We start from the raw sequence: 22,903 nt of genomic DNA, 5'->3' as shown, positions 1-22,903 counted from the left end.
AAACTGCTAAAAGCAACTTCAGACTGGGTCGGGGTAACTGATGTTACTCTATGTTTAGGTAGCACATACAACCTTTCTACATCGGGGATAAAGATATATTTAAAAAAAAACTTAAACTGCAAATTTTAATTTTTTAAAATGTATGTTAAGTTTTGTATTTCATTTTCTTACAGTTGCAATGTGGGCCACTATATGATTGGTAATGACACAACAACCTGCCAGTGGAACAAAAAATGGAGCTCTCTTGTGCCTTCGTGTGAACCTGTGAACTGTGGGGAACCACCTGATGTCATAAACGGGATTACAGCATTGGGTTCATTTGTGTATAATGGAACTACCAAATACACGTAAGAATCTTTTTAATTTGAATTTTTTTTTAAAATATTCAGTATAAAAATATATATTCATTATTTTAGATGTTATGAAGGATTTGTTCTTCAAGGCTCTAGCCTGTTAGTTTGTGATGAGTTTGCTTATTGGTTTCCAGAGCCACCCACATGTGTAAGAATACATTGTCCTGTACCTTTGCTAGATGAGCACACTTATTACAAGCTAATACATGTTCCTGAATTTAATTTGTTGGTTAATTTGTCTGAGCAAGAAATACAAAGGTAAAATTTCCAAATTCATAAAGGATAAATTTGCAAAAATTTAATTTTTTTTAAACTTTTTTGTATTTAAAAAGTGTATTTTGAATTAAAGTTCAGGCAATAAAATTTTTTTTTTAATTTTCTTTTATTTTTAAGGCAAACTTTTGTATATGAAACAACGATTATGTTTATATGTGAACGAGGTTATGAACAAATTGATGGTTCGATTAACGAAACAAGCGAGTGTTTAAGTGATGGGACCTGGTCAGGTATATTTTAAAAATGTTTTTAACTCTGAACTGATACTGTAATTTTTGTATATATTTTTACAAATCTCAAAAAAAGCAAATGATCGCAATTTGATGAGATAATTATAAGGCTCTTTACTTAAAAATTAATTAGTTTTTAGGCACTTGCATGGACTGGAATATTTCTGTATATAAACAATTTTAAAAAAACATTTAAAAAATGTATTTTTTAAATTTTAAATATGTTTTATACAACAAATCCAAAATGTTAGGACAGCATGGTGTTGACATGGCAGCAATGTGTAGTAGTTAGAACACTTTCTACACTACATAAGGTTCTGAGTGTTACGTCTTTGAATAAGGCGCTATAAACAGTACAAACTTCTGCTGAGCCTGCACATAATCACCAGCTCAATTATCAGGCAATTGTAATCTATAATACCCCAAACTACCGCAAGTAACTCGAGACTGGGTCAGGGTAACTGTTGTTACTCTATGTTTAGTTTACACATTTTACCTTTCCACATCAAGGATACATTTATAAACAAAAAAATAAACAAAATAAATTCAAAGAAAATATTTAAAAACAAAATAATATTAAATTTAGAAGACACACCCTTCTGTTATGAGGTTGATTGTGGTTCACCTCCTTTACCTGACCCCAACGGGTCTATGTTGGGTAAAGGTCATTACTATGGCGACGAGGTCATGTATTCTTGCAATCTTGGTTATTTTACTCTTGGTGTATTTGTTACAGTGACTTGCACAGAACATGGTAATTATATATATATATTGAAAGCAAATTTTTGATGTGTATTTTGATATTTATTTTTTGATGTGTATTTTGGTATTTATTTTTTGATGTGTATTTTGGTATTTATTTTTTGATGTGTATTTTGGTATTTATTTTTTGATGTGTATTTTGGTATTTATTTTTTGATGTGTATTTTGATATTTATTTTTTTATGTGTATTTTGGTATTTATTTTTTGATGTGTATTTTGGTATTTATTTTTTGATGTGTATTTTGGTATTTATTTTTTGATGTGTATTTTGGTATTTACTTTTTCATGTGGAAAAGTTGACTTAATTGCCTAAACATAGACTAACATTTGTTAAATCGACTTTTTGTTCAGTAGTTTGGAATAATTGTAAATATGATTGCCTATCATTTTTTTTTTAAGTTTTCTGAATTAGATATTTTTGTATATATTTTTTTTTGATGTAAATAGGTTAATTTAATGGCCTAAAAATAGGGTAACATTGTTACTCTGACTGATTCTTTGTTTGCGTTTGCCAGTGTTGAATATTATTAAGTATATTGGTAGATAACTAATATGTTGTTTGGTTTTAAGCTTGGCAAAAGTTCATTCAGTTTACAAGGCTTTACTAAAAGATGCTATGACATAAAAACAGTAGAAATTTAACCAATGGCATCATGCTAAAGTGTTTTAACCACTACACCATGTTGTTAAAGCAGTAGAGGTTAAACTAAGGACCTAATTAAGCCAAGTATTCTTACCACTATACTTATGCCATCAGTTGCACAATGTTACCAGTTGAATATATGCAATAAAATAGTATTTAAATAATGTTATATTGAATTAAGTGAACTTAAAAGAAACATTTTTTTAGGTAACTGGTCTCTGCTGTCAATACCCCCCTGCTTGCCTGTTGACTGCGGTAAACCAGAAAATCCACAAATGGGAAATCACGTTGGAAATAAATACACGTTCCCGAGTTATGTTAATTATACTTGCAATGTTGGTTATTATTTGTTGGGAGCGGATAGAGTGTATTGTGAGCCCGATGGTATGCTAGTTGTTTGTGATCATAAAATTGTATAAATTATCATTTTCTGTTTTAATCTGCTGTTATTTTATAATTTTTCATACTTGTTTTGTTTTCATGTAAAGAATTTTCGAAGAATTTTTAATTTTAATATTAAAAAAGCTATAGTTAAATTTTTTACACAAAATTTTAGTTGTTTTTATAATTTTAATAAAGGTTTGTGGAGTAATGTAGTTCCTGATTGTTATCCAGTTGACTGTGGACTTTTACCTCAGGTTCAAAATGCCATTCTTAATATCACTTGTAAGCAGTTTCTACTAAATTTTTTCTAGTAGAAATTTTAACGTCTAAAAATTAATATTTGTTTAGCCATTATATTTTTATCTGTGTAAAAAAACGAGACTAAAGCTGAAATCCAGGCCATTGTTACTTCTAATAATCCAAGCTTGAATTTGCCAATTTAAGTGACAGTAACATCTTCAGACATATATTTACTGGCAGCATGGTGTAGTGGTAAGAAACACTTGCTACACCACATGAGGCTGTGGGTTTAATCCCCACAACTCTCATGCTGTAATGTTTTGAGTAAGGCGCTAAAAACAGTATGAACTCCAGCAGAGCCAGCACTTCATCAGCAGCATAGTTATTGGGCAATTATATTTTTGTTAATATCCCAAACTGCCACAAGCAACTTGAGACTGGGTTGGAGTAATTGATGTTACTCTATGTTAAGGTTGCGCATTCGACTTTTCCACTTTGAGGATAAAGATTTATACAAAAAAATATCTATATTATAAATCTTTAGTTTTTGCGAAGTCAAAACAAATATAGTCATTTTAACACATTAAATTAATTTTTTGTTTGTTTTAGCCACCACTTACAAATCAAAAGCTAACTACTCATGTCTTCCCGGTTATTACTTGGATGGGTTTAGTGGTTTTACTTGTTTGTCGAATGGAATATGGGATGGAGTGCCACCATCTTGTTTACCTGTGGACTGTGGACCTGTTGGTGTTATTGATAATGGATTTATATTAGGTTGGTTATCACTGTTTAAATAGTATAATATATTTACAGAAAAATGTATTGTGTATGATATACTCACAGTAAAAACATATTTTTTTAAAGTTTTTAATAAAGTTTAGTTTATATGAATATTTGGGCATTGTTGTAACATTTTAACTTTTTTCATTATCCTGTTCTTGTTTTGCAGGCGGAGATAATTTATTTAAATCAGTCGTCCACTTTGTTTGTGAAAAAGGTTTTGACCTAATTGGACCCAACAACACCACATGTTTAGAAGATGCCATTTGGTCAAATTTCCCACCTGATTGCTTTCCCAAAGACTGCGGTATATTATTTACTTTTTATAACTTGTAACAATTATTTGTTTTAATGGCAGCATGCTGTCTGTAGTAGTTAAAACCCTTGGATAATACAATCTAATTTAAATAGGCAACATTTTTTTAATTGAAACTTAGTGACGATATGTATTTATATGTTCTCAATTAAGCTTCAGTTTTGTTCAAAATTAAATAACTCGCCTTTTGTGGTGCGCAGATAAATTATCACAGGCAAATATTAGTTGTAAGTTTAACCATCAGGGTACGAATTAACGTTTAAAAAACGATTCGCTAAAAATGAGGTTGCATTTTTTGAGCAATTATTAGGTTCAAGTCATAATCTTCGTTTTTTTGTAACACTTGACGCGTTGCAGGGCATTTTTTAAATGTAACATACTGTTAAACAATCGTTAAAAACATTTCGCACAAAAAACGAGACATTTTCGATTACTTTAAAGCTGTGTTATGTATTTAAAAAATTACGAAATTTACGCATTCCCAAAACATGGAAAGTTATTGTTATTAAATGCCCTATAGTAACCTACATTTACGCAAGATTATGTGATGTAATTAAATTGTTCGAAACCGGTTTAAAATGGATCGAAAAAATACACAAATACACACAAAAGTTTTAATATTGCCTGAACCTTTTTTGGTTGATTCGCTATTTCTAATATATTTGTAAAAAGCGATTCGCTAATTTTAAAAATCCCATTATTTCGTTTCCTGACCATGTTATAAAAATTAGAAACAGCTTGTTTCGAGGGCTTGCAATCAATTAGTTTATTAAAATGTTCTGTAATTTAAAACCCTGTATCGATATTTTTATTACATTTTTTTTATACATTAGAGTGATTGTTTTTTATATTGGAAAAGAGCAGATAAGGGAGTTGTGTTTAAGCTTTCTGTAAATGCTAAACACATTAAATAGCAATATTGTGGCTTGCACCTTCTTGCCTTAGACCTAAAGCAATGTCTAGTTTGCCACACTACATTATCAAAATAAAGCCGGCAGCGTGGTGTAGTGGTAAGAACACTTGCTACACCACACATGAGGTCGTGGGTTCAATCCCCGCTGATCTCATTCTGTAGCGCCCTTGAGTAAGGCGCTATAAACGGTATAAACTCCTGCTGAGCCAGCACTTAATCAGCAGCATAATAACTGGGCAATTATAGTCTCTATAATATCTCAAACTACCACAGGCAACTCGAGACAGGGTCGGAGTAACTTATGTTACTCTATGTTTAAGTCGCGCATTGACTTTCCCACATCAAGGATAAAGATATATACAAAAAAAAAAAAAAAACCACAACAAATTTTAAAGCTTATTAAAATTATTTTTGATTTCAGGTACACCACCAGTGGTTGAAAATTCACATTTATTGTGGAACGGAAAGAATTCAACTTACACAACCCGAGTTCCATATAAATGTCATGCTGGTTATGAACCTTTTAACAAAGATTTAACTTTTGTTGTTTGTCAAGTAAGATATTTTTATATTGACTGTATTTGACGATCTTCAAAAACTCTTTATATTTCTTCTTCAAAAACTCTTCAAAAACTTTTTATATCTCATAGTTTTTTTAATCTAAAAATATAAATGATGACTTTGTAAAAAATGCAAAGTAATTTTTTACTAATTTTTTTTTTTTTTTTTGCAAAAAATGCGAAGTAATTTTTTACAAATTTTGGTATGTATTTTTTACCTGTTTTAAGACTTTGTGCGGCTTGAATTAAACTAAGATTAACCTGATCATAGAGCTTAACTACTCATTTTTTAATTTGGTTGCTAATTTGCAGAAGTATAAAACAAAATAATGATTTAAAAATATTGCTTGGATCTTATAAAGCAGAACAGAAGGTTTTAAATAACAAAATAATGATATATGTTTGTTTAAAATTTTTTTAAATTTTAGCATCATGGAAATTGGAGTGAAAAACCAGTTTGTAAAAAAGTAAGATGTTTTGATCCTGTAATACCAGAGCATGGAGCGGTAAGTTTTTACATCATTGCCCAATAAATATAATTTATGTTTTAAAAATCATTTGTGCAACTACTTTTTTTTGGTTTTAAATCAAAAATTAAATTGCACCAATTCTATTTAGATTGAAATGGAAAGACCTCCATATTTTCAATTTGGGGATAAAGTAAAGTTTGCTTGCGAAAGAGGGTATCCACCTAGTGGACCAACAACTAGTACTTGCAATGAAAATGGAACTTGGTCAAAGTAGAATATACATATAATATTAAACAATTATTAATAACTATTTTTTAATTAGTATTTGTTTATAAGATATGTCACACTAAAACTAGATAAACCAATACGCTTTTTAGCCCCAGTCCACGATGCAAAATAGTAGATTGTGGGAGATTACCTAACATTGTAAATGGATTTAAAACTGGAAATTCTACAACTTTTATGTCTGCTGTAACTTATCATTGTGATGAAGGGTAAGCTAAAATTCAATGTTGCTTTGCACAGTTAACTCAAAATCATGTATTATAAACTTTCAAATTATTTTTAAATTAAAAACTTTTTTAATTATACTAAGCCAACTTTGTTTTTTTTTGTATATATCTTTATCCTTGATGTGGGAAAGTTTAATCTCCTACTTAAACATTGAGTAACATCAGTTACTTCGACCCAGTCTCGAGAGGCCTGTGGCAGTTTGGGATATTATAGATTATAATTGCCCGTAAATTATGCTGCTGATTAAGTGCTGGCTCAGCAGGAGTTCATACCGTTTATAGCACCTTGCTCAAGGAGGCTACAACATGAGATCAGTGGGGATTGAACACACGACCTAATGGTGGTGTAGCAAGTATTCTGCCTACTACACCACGTTGCCAGATGTTTTAAACTAACCCTTAAGTTGTTTTTTTAATTGTTTAATAAATTTCAAAAAAATTTTTTAATGAAATTTTAGTTATCAATCTGAAGGCCAGACAACTCTTGAATGTCTTTACACTGGTTCTTGGAATGGGGAAATTCCCGTATGTTCTCCTATCAGTTGTGGAAAGCCTCCTAAGTTGAGATCTGGTGAATACACAGAAAGCTCTTATTTGTTTAAATCAGTAGTTTTTTACGACTGTAACGCAGGTTAGTTTAAAATTAAATTTCTTTTAAATTATTTGTGTAAATGTCAAAAAAGTGTTTGTATTTTTTTGTGTTCTAAATGACCGGCAGCGTGGTGTAGTGGTAAGAACACTTGCTACACCAAACATGAGGTCGTGGGTTTAATTCCCAATGATCTAGTGCTGTAGCGCGAGCCAGCACTTAATCAGCAGCATAATTACTGGGCAATTATAATCTATAACATCTCAAACTGTCAAACGAAACTCGAGACTAGGTCGGAGTAACTGATGTTACTCTATGTTTAAGTCGTGCATTCGACTTTCCCACATCTAGGATAAAAGATATATATATACAAATAACGTAATTTTTTTTATCTAAAATTAAATCTAGAACAAAAAAATAACTTTGTTAACAATTAATTAATTTGGTATACTTAAGCCGCTCAAGATACTTACACTCTTTTTGGTTTAGATAGTTCTTTAATTAAAAATATAACAGAAAATGTTATAGGCTTAAAATACAACTAAAGATTACACTTAATTAAACTAGGCTTCTACTTGACTGGGCCTCAAACAGCAAAATGTTCATTTGACAAAACATGGAAATTTGAAAGCAGTAATAATAATGTTAACCGAACAATTTTTAATCGTCCGATTTGTGTCAAACAAACTTGTCCTAACCCGCCATTGATTGAGAATGGTGTTTTACGAAGCAATATCCATGTGTATGGCGATGAGGTGGAATATGGTTGTAATGATGGTTATGAATTGGTTAATACTGAACCATTGACATGTAGTGGCAATCATAGTAAATTGCAGGTAAAACATTTTTTTGTTTCATTTTTGTTACTTGTACTTTTAAAAAAAAAAAAATTTTAAATCTTTTAATTAGCTTAATATTTTTTTAAGCTTACAAATAAATTTAAAAAAAAATAAAATATTTTTTATATATTAAATATAAATTGACATTGAAATATATTTTAGGGATTTTATGTTGGTAAACCAGCTATCTGCGAACCAGTTTCATGTGGAATACCACAAACCATTTCTAATGGTTTTTATGTGTCTAATGGTACAACCTATCTTAGTACAGCAAACTACCATTGTAACTCTGGTTATTTTACTGAAGGTATTTTAATTTTTTAAGTGAAAAGACCCAAAGTGAATTAAATATAAAGCAAGTTTTATTTTAAAAGATGTGCTTATTCAAATATAATTAGTGTATGATATTTTTTTATAGTAATTGCACCTTCTTTAAGTTGTGTTATTTAATCAATTTATTACTGAATTGGAAATAGAATTTAAGGTATTGTCTCGAGTTGTCTTTGGCAGTTTGGGATATTATAGATCTGCTAAAAATTACTCTGCTAAGTATTGGCTCGAAAGTATCTGCTAAGTATTGGCTCGAAAAAAGTTAATACTGTTTATAGCAGCTTATTTAGGGACCTTACAGTATGAGAGCCGTGGTGATTGAACCCAAGACCTCATTTAGTGATGCTGAGTGTTCAGACCACTACACCATGCTGCAGGTTTAATAATAACGTTTTCTATATTATTTTATTAGACAATTCACAGATTCTTTGTCAAACAACTCAAAGTTGGACTCCGACACCATTTTGTCAACCTCATGATTGTGGAATACCACCGAACGTCACTAATTCTTACATAAACATCACTTCAACTTTATATTTAGCAAAGTTAAAGTATAAATGTAATGAAAGATACTATATGAAAGGTTTGTAATATTGATAGGGTTGTTCATGAAATGAAAAAACTGGCAGCTTAGTGGAGTGGTCAGAACACTTGCTACACTACATGAGGTTGTTGGTTCGTTTCCCACTGCTCTCACGCTGTAGCGGCCTTGGGTAAGGTGCAATAAACAGTATGAACTCCTACTGAGCCAGCACTCAAAAAGCAGTTTAATTACTGAGCAATTATAAATCTATAATAACCCAAACTAACTCAAGGCTGGGTTGAAGTAACAGTTGTTACTTTACTCTATGTTTAAGTCATGAAGTCAACCTTCCCACATCGAGAATAAAGATATAAAATAAAAATATATTTTAAAAAATAGTTTTAGGCATAGGTATATCTAATATATTGAAGCTGTTTTATGTATCAGATAAAATAAATATATTAAAATAAGAAAGTAGGTTTTATCCTGGTACAACAAGTTATTTTAAGGTATAAAACATGTCGTTTTTCCTAAAAATTTGGCAGCGCATTTACTGTTTGAATATCGTTGTATTTAAATGGGACTTTTAAAATGAGGAAAAAATTGAAAATAAAACACAATTTTTATGTACTTTACATTCAACTTAAAATTGTACTTATTTCGAGTACAATAATAATGATCATTTGAAAGCATTATCGTTTAATTTAAGGAAGCGGAAACATTAACTGTTTGGAAGATGGAACTTGGTCAAGTAATTTAACAAGTTGTCATAAAATATCATGTGGGGATTCACCTAACCTGGAATACTCAGATAAGGATAACAATGGACATTTGTTTGGAGATTCGGTAATTAAATTTTTTTTTGTAACTAAAATATTTTTTAAATTAAAATTTATTCTAGTGTATGTACATAAGCTTGTGTATAACTTTTCAAATTAACAAATTTGAATATATATTAGTTAAAAATTAATTACTGTAAGTAAAAATGGTCTACAATTTTATTTAAAATTTTTATTGCAACCAAAATTAAAAACAAAAACTTAAAATTTAAAATTTTACTTTTTTTAAAAATTTTTTAATTTTTTCTTGTCTGTATATTTGATAGGTTACATATAAGTGTAAAAAAGGATTTGAAATGCTTCCACCTAACACTCATATAACTACTACATGTCAATCCAACAAGCATTGGGACATGCCTAATGTTGAATGTGTACCTGTTAGCTGTGGTGTTATACCTACAGTGCTTAATGGGTAATTTCATTTTAAAAGATTGTTAATGTTTCCTTTGTTTTAAATGTGTTATACTTAAAAGTTATTGTTGATAGAGATATATGCATGAATTTAAATTTTTTTGTTTTGTATATTTTTATGCTGCTAATTTTATTTTTAAGCCGACTACATGGTGAAGTAGATAAAAACTTTGAATTTACAACATAAGGTCATTGGTTCAATTCTCGCTTCTTTTATGTCATAGCCCCCATAAGTAAGGCACTATAAATGGTACAAACTCCTGTCAATCATACCCAACACTTCACTTTTTCCTAAAAATACTCAAAAAGATGCAAAACTGCCAAAAGAAACTCAAGACTGGGTTTGTGTAAAAATGCTATGCTACCCTTTGTCTAGGCCATGAAGCCAGGCTTTCAACATTAAGAATAAACATATACAAAAAAAAGTTAAATTTATTTTTTGGATTTACAATTTTATAAAAAACCCAACTTAATTTTTAGTGAAACTTTAGTAAGAAATGCAGAGTGGCATATTGAAAATGTTAAAAATAAAGTTTTCTACATGGACAAAGTAGATATAACTTGTAACAATGGTTATAGCATAGATGGAAATCATACAATAACTTGTGAAAGTGATGGTAAGATATTAAAAAACTATAAATTTTTTGCAATGTGGCAATTTTTTGTTTTAAAATTGTCAAATTTTCAAAATTTTTTTTTTTCTATTTTAAAGTTTTTTTTCTAATTTTATTTTAAGGAGTTTTTGATAATCTGTTTCCAACCTGTCCACCAAAGAATTGTGGTTTGCCAAAACTGGTGCAGAATGCTCAACTTTCTTATTCTGGCATAACTTTTAATAACTCTGTTGAAATAGCTTGCAATTCTGGTTATACAATGAGGTAAATTTGTTTCACCTTGTTAACTAAAGACAATATACTTCAAAAATTTATGATTTTTAAACTATATAAAATTATTTTTTTTGTATTTATTTAATCTCTTTGTGAAAAGGTCAACTTTATACATTTATTACTTAGTTTTTAAGTTGCCTATTTAAGTTTTAAACAATATTGGTATAGTGTACATTTTGTTAATTACTTTTTTTAATTAGCAATAGTTTGATTTAATATTGTTTATTACATCTAATTTAAGGATACTATGACATAAAAACATTAAGAATCATTTAATACACATTTTACATTTTGGTCTTACAAATTATTAATTTAAAGCAATAGAACTTCCCGAGACACATTTTCTACAGCTTACAAATTTTTTGGCACAACTCTGTATTTTGTTTAATTAGGAGTGGTCATGATGAAATAAAATCAAAGTTATCAATGTGTGGTGTAAATGGCAAATGGGAAGATTATCCTTCCAACCTATCATGTGAGAGAATCAGCTGTGCTCAACCACCCATAATAAAAAAAGGAAGAAGGTTGACAAGTGTTAGTGTGGACTACAAATATGGCGATATTGTGAATTATACCTGTAATAAAGGACATGAATTAAGAGATAATGCGGACACAATGATTTGCAAGGTGAGTTTTTGTTTTTCTATGTCTGTTTTTTTAATCAAAAAATTTTAGTATGTTGTTTGCCATCAAATTGTTTTTTACTATTTTATAGATGTTCGTCTATTAAAATTTAAGGGTAGTTATTAGTTTTTTTTATAGTTATTAGGAATTTTAAGTTTATTTTGTTGTAATTTTTTTTTTTAATTACAATTAGGCAAAAATAATTAAAAATTTAATATTTCGTTTATTAACTTATTTGACACTCTTAATTAAGTAATGATTATGCTTATCTTTATTTATTTATAAAGATTTATGTTTAAAATGATCAAATGATTTTAAAGCATATTTTATTTATCAAATAAATCTAGTCATTTTGTTAAAGTTGTGATAAATACCTAAAATATGTTTTATTATTGATTACAAACTATTTACAGTAAATTATTTTTAACAACACTTATTATCCACCATGAGTTAAAGTTAAATAAATTTAATTAAAAAAATTTACTATTTTAGGCTGATAAAACTTGGACTTCTCCCCCAGTTTGCATCCCTGTTAACTGTGGTCCCCCTCTTAAATGTCCTTTGAATGCTACCTGTGACACTACTGCCACGACATATCTTCACACAAGTGAAGTGACATGTAACCCTGGGTTTCAATTGGGTTCTAACCTCACCTCATTTAAAATGGTTTGCAACGAACGTGGAATATGGGATTCTCCTGTTTTAAGAAGGCGATCATTAAGTATGCATTTATTTTATTACTTTTTTTAATGTTTACCGGCTGTATGGTGCAGTGGTAAGAACACTTGCTACACCACACATGAGGTTGTGGGTTCAATCCCCACTGAGGTCATGCTGTAGCGCCCTTAAGTATGGCGCTATAAATGGTATGAACTCCTGCTAAGCCAGCACATTATCAGCAGTATAATTGTCGGGCAATTATAATCTATAATATTCCAAACTGCCACAGACAACTCGAGACTGGGTCGGAATAACTGATGTTACTCTATGTTTAAGTCGCGCATTCGGCTTTTCCACATCGAGGATAAAGATATATATACAAAAAAAATGTATTTTTACAAATCAATTTAAATAAAAATAACAAGATTAATGTAAAATTATTTAATGACTTTTTAATAGTTTGTGTTTAGTTTTAAAAAAATCACATTTTTTTTTGTTTTTAAGTTGATTTTTCATCTTGTCATCCCCAATCTTGTGGTGATCCTCCAACTATCATTCATGGCTCCTCCAAGAGCAACAACATCTTCCAGGATCAATATCTTAACTCATACGGTGACACTGTGTCATATAAATGTGATTTGGGATATCAGTTGGCACACACCAATCACCTAAAGTGTCAGGTTTGAAAAACTTTTTTTTAAGATTAAAAGAATTTGAAACTTGGTTTAGGGCGAAGGCATGACTAATTACCAAGAAAAATTAACTTATTTTGTAATAATTAGGTTGACTTTTGAGTAAATAACTGATAATTAATAAAGCTGTGGTGTAGTAGTCAAAACACTTGCTGTGCAACAAGGGGTCATGAGTTTGATCCCAATTGCTCTTATACTGCAGCATCTTTGAGTAAGGCACTATAAATGGTATATAAGCAACTTAAGACTGAGTAAGGGTAATTGATGTTACTCTATGTTTAGGTCGTGAAATTGACTTTAACACATCGGGAATAAATATATATAAAAAAGTCTTAGAACAATATATTAACAAACCAAGTTATTTTATCTATTTTAAATTTTGAGATACAAATATTTATATAAATATATATGTGATTTTATATTTAAACTTTAATTAAAATTTATTTATCATTTTCCATAGGCTGATAAGACCTGGGGACCAAGTCCACCTCCACAGTGTAAACCTTTAGACTGTGGACCTTTAAATTGCCCAGTAAATGGTTAGTACTGTCATTTGTACAAGCACAAATAAAAATTTAACTAACAGTGTATTAAATTAGCAAAATTATAATTTATGTTTTACAGCCAATTGCACCATGGTCAGTACAATATACGACCCTACAATTACCCACAATGCAGTGGTGCAGTGTCACCTGGGAAATGAAATTGTATATGATGTCACTAAGCTATACACCAAGTGTAAAAAGGATGGAATGTGGTCAAATGCCAATACTAGTTGCTTACCTGTCAAATGTGCCAAACCTGAAAATATTGAGAATGGAAAAATTGTTGAAAGTGATTTAAAAGAGTGAGTAATTATTAAATTATTTGAAAATTAACAACTTTGCTTTTTTTTGTATAAATTTTTATCCTCGATGTGGTAGGGTCGAATGCACGACCTAAACATAGAGTAACAACTATTACCCCGAACCAGTCCCAAATTGCCTGTGGCAGTTTGGGATATTATAGATTATAATTGCCCGATAATTAGATTGCTGATAAAGTATTCGCTCAGCAGGAGGTTTTATCGTTTATAGCACCTTTCTTAAGGGCGCTACAGGATGAAAGCAGTGGGGATTGAACCCACGATCTCATGTGGTGTAGCAGGTGTTCTTACCACTACACCATGCTGCCAATTTTACTTTATCTATAACTAAATGTAACAAATATTTACAAAAATTTAATTTAATCAAGAAATTTGATTTAAATATTTTGTGAAATGTAATTTGTTTTGATTTTTAAAAATTGCATTTAAAAATGAATCATTACAGAATTGTAATATAGCTAATGTATTAAATTTTTTGCATTTTTTAATATTAAAGTTGTTTTTATTTAGTAGTTAGTTAGTTTTTATATATTTTTATAATATAACTATATTTTAAATAAAAAAAATTAAATTTACTTTATAGGGAATACGAATACATGAACAAAGTTAGATATTTATGTGATTCGGGGTATGATATGGCTGGACCCCCTACTTTAACATGTACAGAGACCCACTTTTATGACTCTAAACCCCCTGTTTGTAGCCCAGTATTTTGTGGAGACCCAATCAATATTGTAAATGGTGAAGTTGAAAAAACAGGTTAATTATTTAATATTTAAAAACCAAAAAATTTTAGAAATTTTTGAAGAAAAAAAATATACAAATTGTAAGATTGATTTCTAAATGAAATATTTATTTTAAATTATTCTAAATATTCTGTTATGCAGTTTTTCGGTTCGATACTGATTAGTTAACATTGTGTTAAATGAAATTCATTTTTTATATTTTAGGCACCACATTTGCTAACAATGCATCTTATTCATGTAATGCTGGCTATATTTTAAAAGGAGAAGAATTGTGGAAATGTTCTCATGATGCAGTTTGGAAACCTTATTTATTTGAATCCAAAACAGGTTAATTTATTCATTTTTTTACCTAAAATTTTAATTGTTTAAATTTAGTCAATTCCTACCTATTTGTTATTTGATTTATTCATTTATTGTGGTGTGTTCGACTTTACAGCCTAAACACAAGATACCATTTGTTACTCTAATCATTTGAGTTGATATTGGCAGTTTGGAATATTCTTTAATTATAATACCTGATGTGTTTTAGCTTGATAGGAGCTCGTATCATTTTTTGCTGTAACACCATTAAAGCATTGGTGGTTGATAGCATCTTATTTACGTTACTTGAAAAAATTCTTTATTTACTTATTATTTGATTATAGAAGAAAATAGAAAAAAAAGAGAAATTACTGAAGGTTTAGCTCATTCAGAAGGGTCAGGTTCTGGCTCAGGTAGGCAGATTTTAATCTTATGTATTAATTTTTTATAGTTTGTTGTATGCTTTTTAGATTGTTGTGTGTGAATATTAAAATTTTTTATTATTTTGTTAATTCTAAAGTAAACCCATTAACATAAAATTAAATATCAATTTTTGTTTGATATTTTTTTTGATTTGATATTATTCTTTTGAGAAATACTTTACAAATTGTATAAGAGATATCTTGAGTTTATTTTTAAGAGATATTTTAAATTTTTGAATGTAGAAGTAATTATAAAATCTTTAAATAAAGAGTTAAGGAATTATATATTGACATTAATGCTGTCGTTATAACTTTAAAATTTAAGGTCCTCCAGAAACCTTTATTTCTTCATTCTCACTATTCTTAAAAGCACAAGGTTAGAATTAAAATTTATTTAATTCTTATTTTATATATACTTTATAATTTATTTAGAAGTTTAACAACAATTCCTTGCATTTAATAGTGTGTATGTTTAATTTAACATTTAGATATTGATTTAACTGTTTAAACAATGTAATATAGTTAAAAAGTAAAAAAAAAAAATTTGTTCAGATATTTCATCTGCTCCAACCTGTGAACCAATTTTGTGTGGGGAAGCCCCTATTCTGGAACATGGCATGCATGTTAATGGTAAAAGCACTTTTGTGTTTGGTGAAAAAGTTCAATATATTTGCGATGACGGATTTAAACTTGAAGGTAAAAACCTTATTTTATTTACATTTAGAATAAAGTTAACATCTATTTTAATAATATTTTTTATTTTTATTTTTAACATTTATAGATACTGCTTTAATACAGTAAAGTAAATAAATTCAAGTAAAACTGATCTAATGTTACTTGATCAATAACATCCAAAATAAGTAAACTTATAACTTAGTCAGGTTATTGAATTTTTTCTTTGGTTATAGTTAAATTTTCACATCAAAGATATTTTTAAAAAGTCATAAATAAAAGTCAATTTTTAGTCAATTAAGCTATAATGTATTTTTTTTTTACATTTTGTTAAATTTAATAACAAAAATTCTTAATTTTTTTTTAATTTGTACCAATGTGTTTGTGACTTGTGGTTGTTATCAGCTTTAATTAAGCTTGGGTTGTTTCAACTTAAAAGTACTTTTCATATATCAGGACCTGGTTTTTTAACATGCATGGAAGATGGGAATTACGGACTTGACTTAGATCCTCATTGTGGGCGAGTATCTTGTACTGAACCTCCTATCATGAACAACTCATATATTTCTTGTAAGTTTTTGTTCAGTTAACAAAAAATAAAAAAAAAATATTAAAAAAAAATAAATAAATATTTTGTCTTTAAAACATAACCCTTTTTTAGTATTAATGATTACTAAATCAGGCATATAAAGTCTTGCAGTATGGTGTAGTGGCGGGCAGTGTGGTGTAGTAGTCAAAAAACTTGTTAAACTACAGTCATGGGTTGATTTCTACTGTTCTCATGCTATAGCATCCTTGAGTATTAGGCGCTATTAACTGTATAGACTCCTGCTAAGCCAGCACTTAATTAGCAGCATAATATTGGACAATTATATTCTATAACATTCAAAGCTGTCAAAGGCAACTCAAGACTGGGTCAGGGTAATGGATGTTACTCTGTGTTTAGGTCGCAAATTCGACTTTCCCATGTTGAGGATAAAGATATATATAAAAAAAAGAGCTAAGATTAATTGCTGTAAATGTGACATATTAATCTTTAGCTTAATTAATTAGTTACTATTTTACTAAAATTAATTTAATTTTTTTGAATTGTAATGTTTTTTATATATGTTATGACAGTAGTAAAAAATTAAGACTATTAAAATTTTAACTGATTTTAAAAAGCACTTGCTTTTAAATATAAGTACTTTGCATTTAAAAATGTTCTTTAGATTTTTAATTATTTATGTTGAAGTAAATGTCAAACTATCACTATTGTTAACTTTATATTTTTTTTCAGCACCAAACATAAACGGTTATGTTTTTAATGACACTGTGTCATACGCTTGCAAAACTGGTTTTGAATACAAGTCGACCTCACCAAAAAATACAATACAATGCTCTAGTGACACGCACTGGTTGCCAGAAACTCCTGAAATTTGTTTACCTATTTCTTGTGGACAACCACCAATACCTATACACTCTAAACTTGATAATTATGACATCACTTTTAACTCTACTGTGGCTTTTAAGTGTTTGCCTGGTTATGAGCTTAATGGCCCTCCTACTAAAACATGTTTATCTAACAGGTTGGTTGTTGTGTGAAAAAAAGGGTTAAAATAAATTTTATTCAATGTTCAATCTGTAAATTTATAGAAAATTAAATTTAAAAATAGTTTTTAGTTTTTAAAATAAAATTTGATTTCTAGAGAGTGGTTGCCAAAATATGAAACAACTTGTGATCCTGTGTTTTGCGGCCACCCCATAAATATATTAAACGGACATTACACTGGGCAAAACTCATTCGATTTATCGAATTTTGTATATCAAAAAACAGTTACATACTCATGTAATGATGGCTATGAGTTTAGTATTGAAGCGGGGGAAAATGAGATTTTAACTTGTTTGGAGAATCGAAAATGGGACCATAGTCCACCAATATGTAACCCTGTGAACTGTAGTACGCCGCCCAGTGTTAAAAATGGTCGATTTACAGGCTCTGATTATCATTACGGAAGTACTGTGTCATACATATGTGATGTCGGGCATGAAATAAATGTAAGTTGCGTTTTAATTAAAAAAAAACTTGAAATGATATTTTTTCAGATTTTACTTAAAAAACTTTTTTTTTAATTATTTTTTAATGGATTGTTATGTAAATTTAAAAAAGACTCAACTTTAAAGCTCAAATTATAACTTATTTTACTTTTTGGGAGTCTCATGTTATTAAGTTAAGGTATTGTTGTTGATCTTGTGATATTTTTCGGTATTTATTTAACTAAATGTCTTACAAAACTATTAATATATAAAAGATTACCTAATAATAATACAAAAATTAAAGCAATTTTTTAAATATTATTTTAATGCAATTAACTTCTCTTAAAGAATTTTAAATCAATTTAAATTTTGTTTTAAATTCAAAATTATATGTTTGTATACTGAGCTTGTACATCGATATATATAAGTATGTCCAATTCATATCTCTACAAAACAACTAAGATTGTCAATTGTATTGTGACCTATTAACTAATTTATACTAATTCAAGGATAAATACATTTTATCAAGTTTTTCTCAACAGTTTAATATTTATGTATTTAGGGAAGATCTTTATTATCCTGCTTGGCAGATAAAAACTGGTCTGAACAAGTTCCTTCTTGTAATCCAGTAACATGTGATAAGCCACCCTTTGTAGAAAACAGTCATTATAAAACTTCAGACTCACTATCTTATAGGAACTCAGTTATCTACACTTGTAACAAAGGTAATTTTGTTTTTTATCACAAATATTTTGTTGTAAATTTAACAACTTTTTATATTTAATATCGTAGTAAAATTTTTGTCATTTATTTTTGTATGATTTAGTTTCACTTTTTTATTGGGTTCTTGTTTTTTAATGTCTATAATTTTTTTTATATGTCCTTATCCTTGATGTGGGAAGGCAAACTTCACGACTTGAATATAGAGTAACAACTGTTACCCCAATCAAGTCTGTAGTTGCTTTTTGCAGTTTGGGATATTATTGATTATATTTGCCCAATAATCAATCTGCTGACTAAGTGCTGGCTTAGCAGGAGTTTATACCGTTTTTAGCGACTTACTTAAGGTGCTGCAGCGTGAGAGCAGTGGGGATTGAACAGCAACTGCTACACTTTGCTGTTGGTTTAAATTTACAGTTTTAAAAATTTTTTGAATAAATTTCAATTTTAAATGAAATTTTATTACATGTTAGGTTATCATATGCTTGGATCGAACACATTAACTTGTACCTCGAACAAGACTTACGATTTAGCCCCTCCCACTTGCCTGCCGAATGATTGTCATCAACCAACCAGGCCACAGCATGGTACTGTAGTAAGCAGCAGTGGGGCAACAACATTTGGTCATAATTTTACATTTGGTTGTGATGTTGGATACCATATGCAGTCAGGTATGCAACAACTTTTTCCTTTTTTAGTTTTTTTTTTGTTTATTTTTATTCTCGATATAGGAAAGTCGAATGCGCGACTTAAACATAGAGTAACATCAGTTACTCCGACCTAGTCTCGAGTTGCCTGTGGCAGTTTGAGATATTATATATTATAATTGCCCGATAATTGTGCTGCTGATTAAGTGTTGGCTCAGCAGGAGTTCATACCGTTTATAGCGCCTTACTCAAGGGCACTACAGCATGAGATCAGTGGGCATTAAACCCACGACCTCATGTGTGGTGTAGCAAATGTTCTTACCACTACACCACGCTGCCAGTTTTTTTAGTTTAATTTGTTTATTTTTGGTAACAAGCCTAGCTTTTCAGCTTAAACAAAGATTACCTTTTGAAACCTCAACCTATTCTTAAATTGCTTTTGCTAGTTCAGGATATTATTAGTCTGGTTTATTGTCTTATAATTAACCCGGATATTAGTTTTTAAACTCAGTATTAGTTTTTGAACTCAGTATTAGTAGTTTTTTATCGTGTTACTAAAGGCTAATTTACACTTGCTTAGTTTTAATCAAACTCATGACTTCATGCAGTAATGCCCAGTTTTTTACCCTATTTTTTAACAACAAAAAATCTGTAAAAATTAAAATGTTTAACCTCTTAGCAAAAAGTAATGACTATTAAAACATCTTGATTTTCAGACCAAAAGTTATTTCAAATAACTTGTACTGGTGATGGAACATGGAGTGCCCCCAGCCCCACCTGTGCCCCAGTGAATTGTGGGAAACCACCTAGTATATCGCATGGGGTTGCTCATTTTACATCTACTACCTTTTCAGCTGTTTCTGTTTATAGTTGTGATTCTGGTAATAAAATAATATTTTTTGGTAAAAATTAAAAGAAAAATTTAAATTTAAAATTTTTTAAGTAAAAAATGGTAAAGTTATATTTCCTTTTAAGTGATAATTAAAAAAAAATGATCTTTTTTGTATATATCTTTAACCTCGATGTGGGAAGGTCCAATGCATGACCTAAACATGGAGTAACATCAGTTGCTCCAAACCAGTTTTGAGTTGCCTTATAGCATGTTGGGATATTATAGAGGCTATAAATGCCTGATAATTATGCTGCTGATTAAGTGCTCGCTCAGCAGGAGTTTATACCGTCTATAGCGCCTTACTTAAGGGCGTTACAGCATTAGAGCAGTTGGGCTTGAACCCACGACCCCATGATGGTGTAGCAAGTGTTTTACGACTTTACCACCCTGTCGGCTTCACCTTGCTGCCGGTTCACTTTGTAACATTAAGTAAAAACTTAAACTAATTTAATTTGTTTAGGTTACGAATTGGGGGGCAACTTCACCCAAACTGTGGATATTTGCCCACAGGGGGGTTCGTGCTTGATGTGTAATGCAAATAAACAGTGGGGAGCTGGCCTAGATTCAAACTCACAACCTGTGGTTCCAATATGTGAAAAAATAACTTGCAAAGAACCACCAAGTGTTCAAAATGGAAGGTAAATTTGAAATACAATTTATTAATTTACGCACAACACTTTTAGTGATTTGTTTTTTTGGTAGGGATATGTGACAGTATGGTAAAAGTAAATGACATTTTTATAGTATTTTGATCTCATGTTAATAAACCTAAAAATTTTAGATTTGTGGCAAATTCCTTCTTATTTGAGGATCGAGCTGAGTATAGTTGCGAAAACGGATTTCATATATCTGATCCAGATAATTCTGAAATGATTTGTCAAGGAGATAAAACATGGGGCCCTAATGTAACCCCAACATGTGAAAGGAACCTCTGTCCTTTACCTTACCGGCTAGAAAATGGATTTTATAACTCAACAAAATTAGATTATGTTTTTGGCGACAAGATTTCATATTTTTGCGATAAAGGTTTTAGGTTTGTTAAAGTCAGTGAAGAAAATAACAGAAGAAGGTTAAGTGAGAGTTTCCAGAAAAAGGAGGTGACATGCTTGGCTGATCAAACTTGGAGCAATATAAATAGCACTTGCAAACGAGTAGTCTGTTCATTTGTGCCAACAAGAGTTGGAGGTTACACTGTGTTTCCTATAGAGAAAGTTCATGTGTATGGCGACAATGTTACTTATTATTGTAATCGTGGTTATGAGGCGACTTTAGGTAAAAAAGAAGAAACTATAACCTGTCAACATAATGGGCAAGTTAAATTATTATTTTTCATTATTTATTTGCTAAATTGATTATGGATTCTACTTATTATAAAAACCGGCAGCATGATGTAGTGGTAAGAACACTTGCTACACCATCATGGGGTCGTGGGTTCAATCCCCACTGCTTTCATGCTGTAGAGCCCTTGAGTAAGGCGCTTTAAACAGTATAAACCTCTGCAAACCCAGCACTTAATCAGCAGCAAATTTATTGGGCAATTATAATCTCTATAATATCTCTATAATAGGCAACTCGAGACTAGGTCGGAGTAACTGATGTTACTCTAAGTTTAGGTCACGCATTCGACCTTCCCACATTGAGAATAAATATAAATATACAAAACAAAAAATAGTGAAAAAATTTTTTTTTATAAAATTCAAATGGATGATTTTTTTATTTGTTTTCTTAAATATTTTTTTATAATTTTAACAGTCAGTGGTCTACTTCTTACTTGTCACCTTGTACTAAAGTCAAATGCAAAGTTCCACAAAATGTTAATAACAGTATAGTTAATGCAAATTATGGAAGTCAAGATGAATTTAAAAAATATAGGGAAAGAATTTATTACAAATGCAAGGAGGGTTTTGAAATGAAAGGAAATGGTAATCAAATTTGTACTAATTAGTTTTTATTTTTGTAACTATTTATTGTTAAGATATTGAAGCTGTAAAATTGAATTTAAAACATAAAATTCAGTCAAAGTCTAGTTTTTATAATAGTTGGCACATTTGTAATCTGATGTTATTTAAATTTTATGTAATTAGACTTTGACTAAAAATATGTCTCAGGTGAATAAAGTTTACAAATATTTAAGGCTCTTTTAGCTTAAAAGCAATGTGTGACATTAGATGATTATACTTAGCATAAATAACTACAGATTTAATATTAATATAATACTTACAAACTTTCAAAAGTTAAGCTATACGAATATTTTTTTTAATAAAAAAAATTTACAGATTTTGTGAGGTGTCAGTATAATCATGAATGGTCACAACCAACTCCAGAGTGCCACCCTGTGACGTGTGGTTTGCTACCAACTTTACTACATGCAACAAGGGTTGTGTCAAATCGTGACAAGCGTAGTGTCGTAGAACCACTGCCACCTGATATCGTAAACCTGAAAAATCAAATACCGGAAAGAAAACAGTCACAAAGAAATGTTTTTGGTGACAATATAAAGTTTAAATGTGATTCTGGTTATGAGTTTGAAGTATCAGAGATTGATTATCTAAGATGTGGTCCAAATCAAAACTGGTCTTTACCCTATCCTGTTTGTATTCCAGTTACCTGTGAGCCACCACCTGAAGTGTAAGTAAAATTATTTAGTTACATCCCTTAACCGGCAGCATGGTGTAGTAATCAGAACACTTGCTACAATCCCTACTGCTGTAATGCTGTTGCACTCTTGAGTAAAGTGCTATAAACGGTATGAACTCTTGCTGAGCTAATACTTAATCAGCAACTAA

At 29.9% G+C, this 22,903-nt stretch overlaps 1 protein-coding gene across 1 annotated transcript in view; it reads left to right on the top strand.

Moving 5' to 3' along the window:
- LOC145745883 (uncharacterized) overlaps positions 1 to 22,903 on the top strand; it is a 61,230-nt gene that overhangs the window by 11,662 nt on the left and 26,665 nt on the right. The window contains exons 24-63 of the mRNA XM_082564063.1: positions 174 to 347; positions 417 to 611; positions 747 to 859; positions 1,446 to 1,613; positions 2,473 to 2,649; positions 2,845 to 2,931; positions 3,499 to 3,666; positions 3,842 to 3,979; positions 5,323 to 5,456; positions 5,890 to 5,967; positions 6,080 to 6,201; positions 6,309 to 6,425; positions 6,902 to 7,074; positions 7,600 to 7,868; positions 8,034 to 8,178; positions 8,614 to 8,784; positions 9,434 to 9,570; positions 9,830 to 9,975; positions 10,455 to 10,591; positions 10,711 to 10,852; positions 11,254 to 11,488; positions 11,978 to 12,206; positions 12,650 to 12,825; positions 13,298 to 13,376; positions 13,462 to 13,684; positions 14,286 to 14,461; positions 14,653 to 14,775; positions 15,093 to 15,161; positions 15,496 to 15,546; positions 15,723 to 15,866; positions 16,299 to 16,412; positions 17,122 to 17,410; positions 17,531 to 17,879; positions 18,421 to 18,583; positions 19,052 to 19,249; positions 19,942 to 20,106; positions 20,578 to 20,755; positions 20,899 to 21,426; positions 21,870 to 22,039; positions 22,394 to 22,745. Of these exons, the coding sequence (XP_082420189.1) occupies positions 174 to 347; positions 417 to 611; positions 747 to 859; positions 1,446 to 1,613; positions 2,473 to 2,649; positions 2,845 to 2,931; positions 3,499 to 3,666; positions 3,842 to 3,979; positions 5,323 to 5,456; positions 5,890 to 5,967; positions 6,080 to 6,201; positions 6,309 to 6,425; positions 6,902 to 7,074; positions 7,600 to 7,868; positions 8,034 to 8,178; positions 8,614 to 8,784; positions 9,434 to 9,570; positions 9,830 to 9,975; positions 10,455 to 10,591; positions 10,711 to 10,852; positions 11,254 to 11,488; positions 11,978 to 12,206; positions 12,650 to 12,825; positions 13,298 to 13,376; positions 13,462 to 13,684; positions 14,286 to 14,461; positions 14,653 to 14,775; positions 15,093 to 15,161; positions 15,496 to 15,546; positions 15,723 to 15,866; positions 16,299 to 16,412; positions 17,122 to 17,410; positions 17,531 to 17,879; positions 18,421 to 18,583; positions 19,052 to 19,249; positions 19,942 to 20,106; positions 20,578 to 20,755; positions 20,899 to 21,426; positions 21,870 to 22,039; positions 22,394 to 22,745 (7,002 nt within the window). The remainder of the gene's footprint in view (positions 1 to 173; positions 348 to 416; positions 612 to 746; positions 860 to 1,445; positions 1,614 to 2,472; positions 2,650 to 2,844; positions 2,932 to 3,498; positions 3,667 to 3,841; positions 3,980 to 5,322; positions 5,457 to 5,889; positions 5,968 to 6,079; positions 6,202 to 6,308; positions 6,426 to 6,901; positions 7,075 to 7,599; positions 7,869 to 8,033; positions 8,179 to 8,613; positions 8,785 to 9,433; positions 9,571 to 9,829; positions 9,976 to 10,454; positions 10,592 to 10,710; positions 10,853 to 11,253; positions 11,489 to 11,977; positions 12,207 to 12,649; positions 12,826 to 13,297; positions 13,377 to 13,461; positions 13,685 to 14,285; positions 14,462 to 14,652; positions 14,776 to 15,092; positions 15,162 to 15,495; positions 15,547 to 15,722; positions 15,867 to 16,298; positions 16,413 to 17,121; positions 17,411 to 17,530; positions 17,880 to 18,420; positions 18,584 to 19,051; positions 19,250 to 19,941; positions 20,107 to 20,577; positions 20,756 to 20,898; positions 21,427 to 21,869; positions 22,040 to 22,393; positions 22,746 to 22,903) is intronic.

Source organism: Corella eumyota, chromosome 3 (assembly GCF_963082875.1).
Source record: "Corella eumyota chromosome 3, kaCorEumy4.1, whole genome shotgun sequence".
NCBI classification, from domain to species: Eukaryota; Metazoa; Chordata; class Ascidiacea; order Phlebobranchia; family Corellidae; genus Corella; species Corella eumyota.
This window is presented reverse-complemented; position numbering and strand designations above follow the sequence as displayed.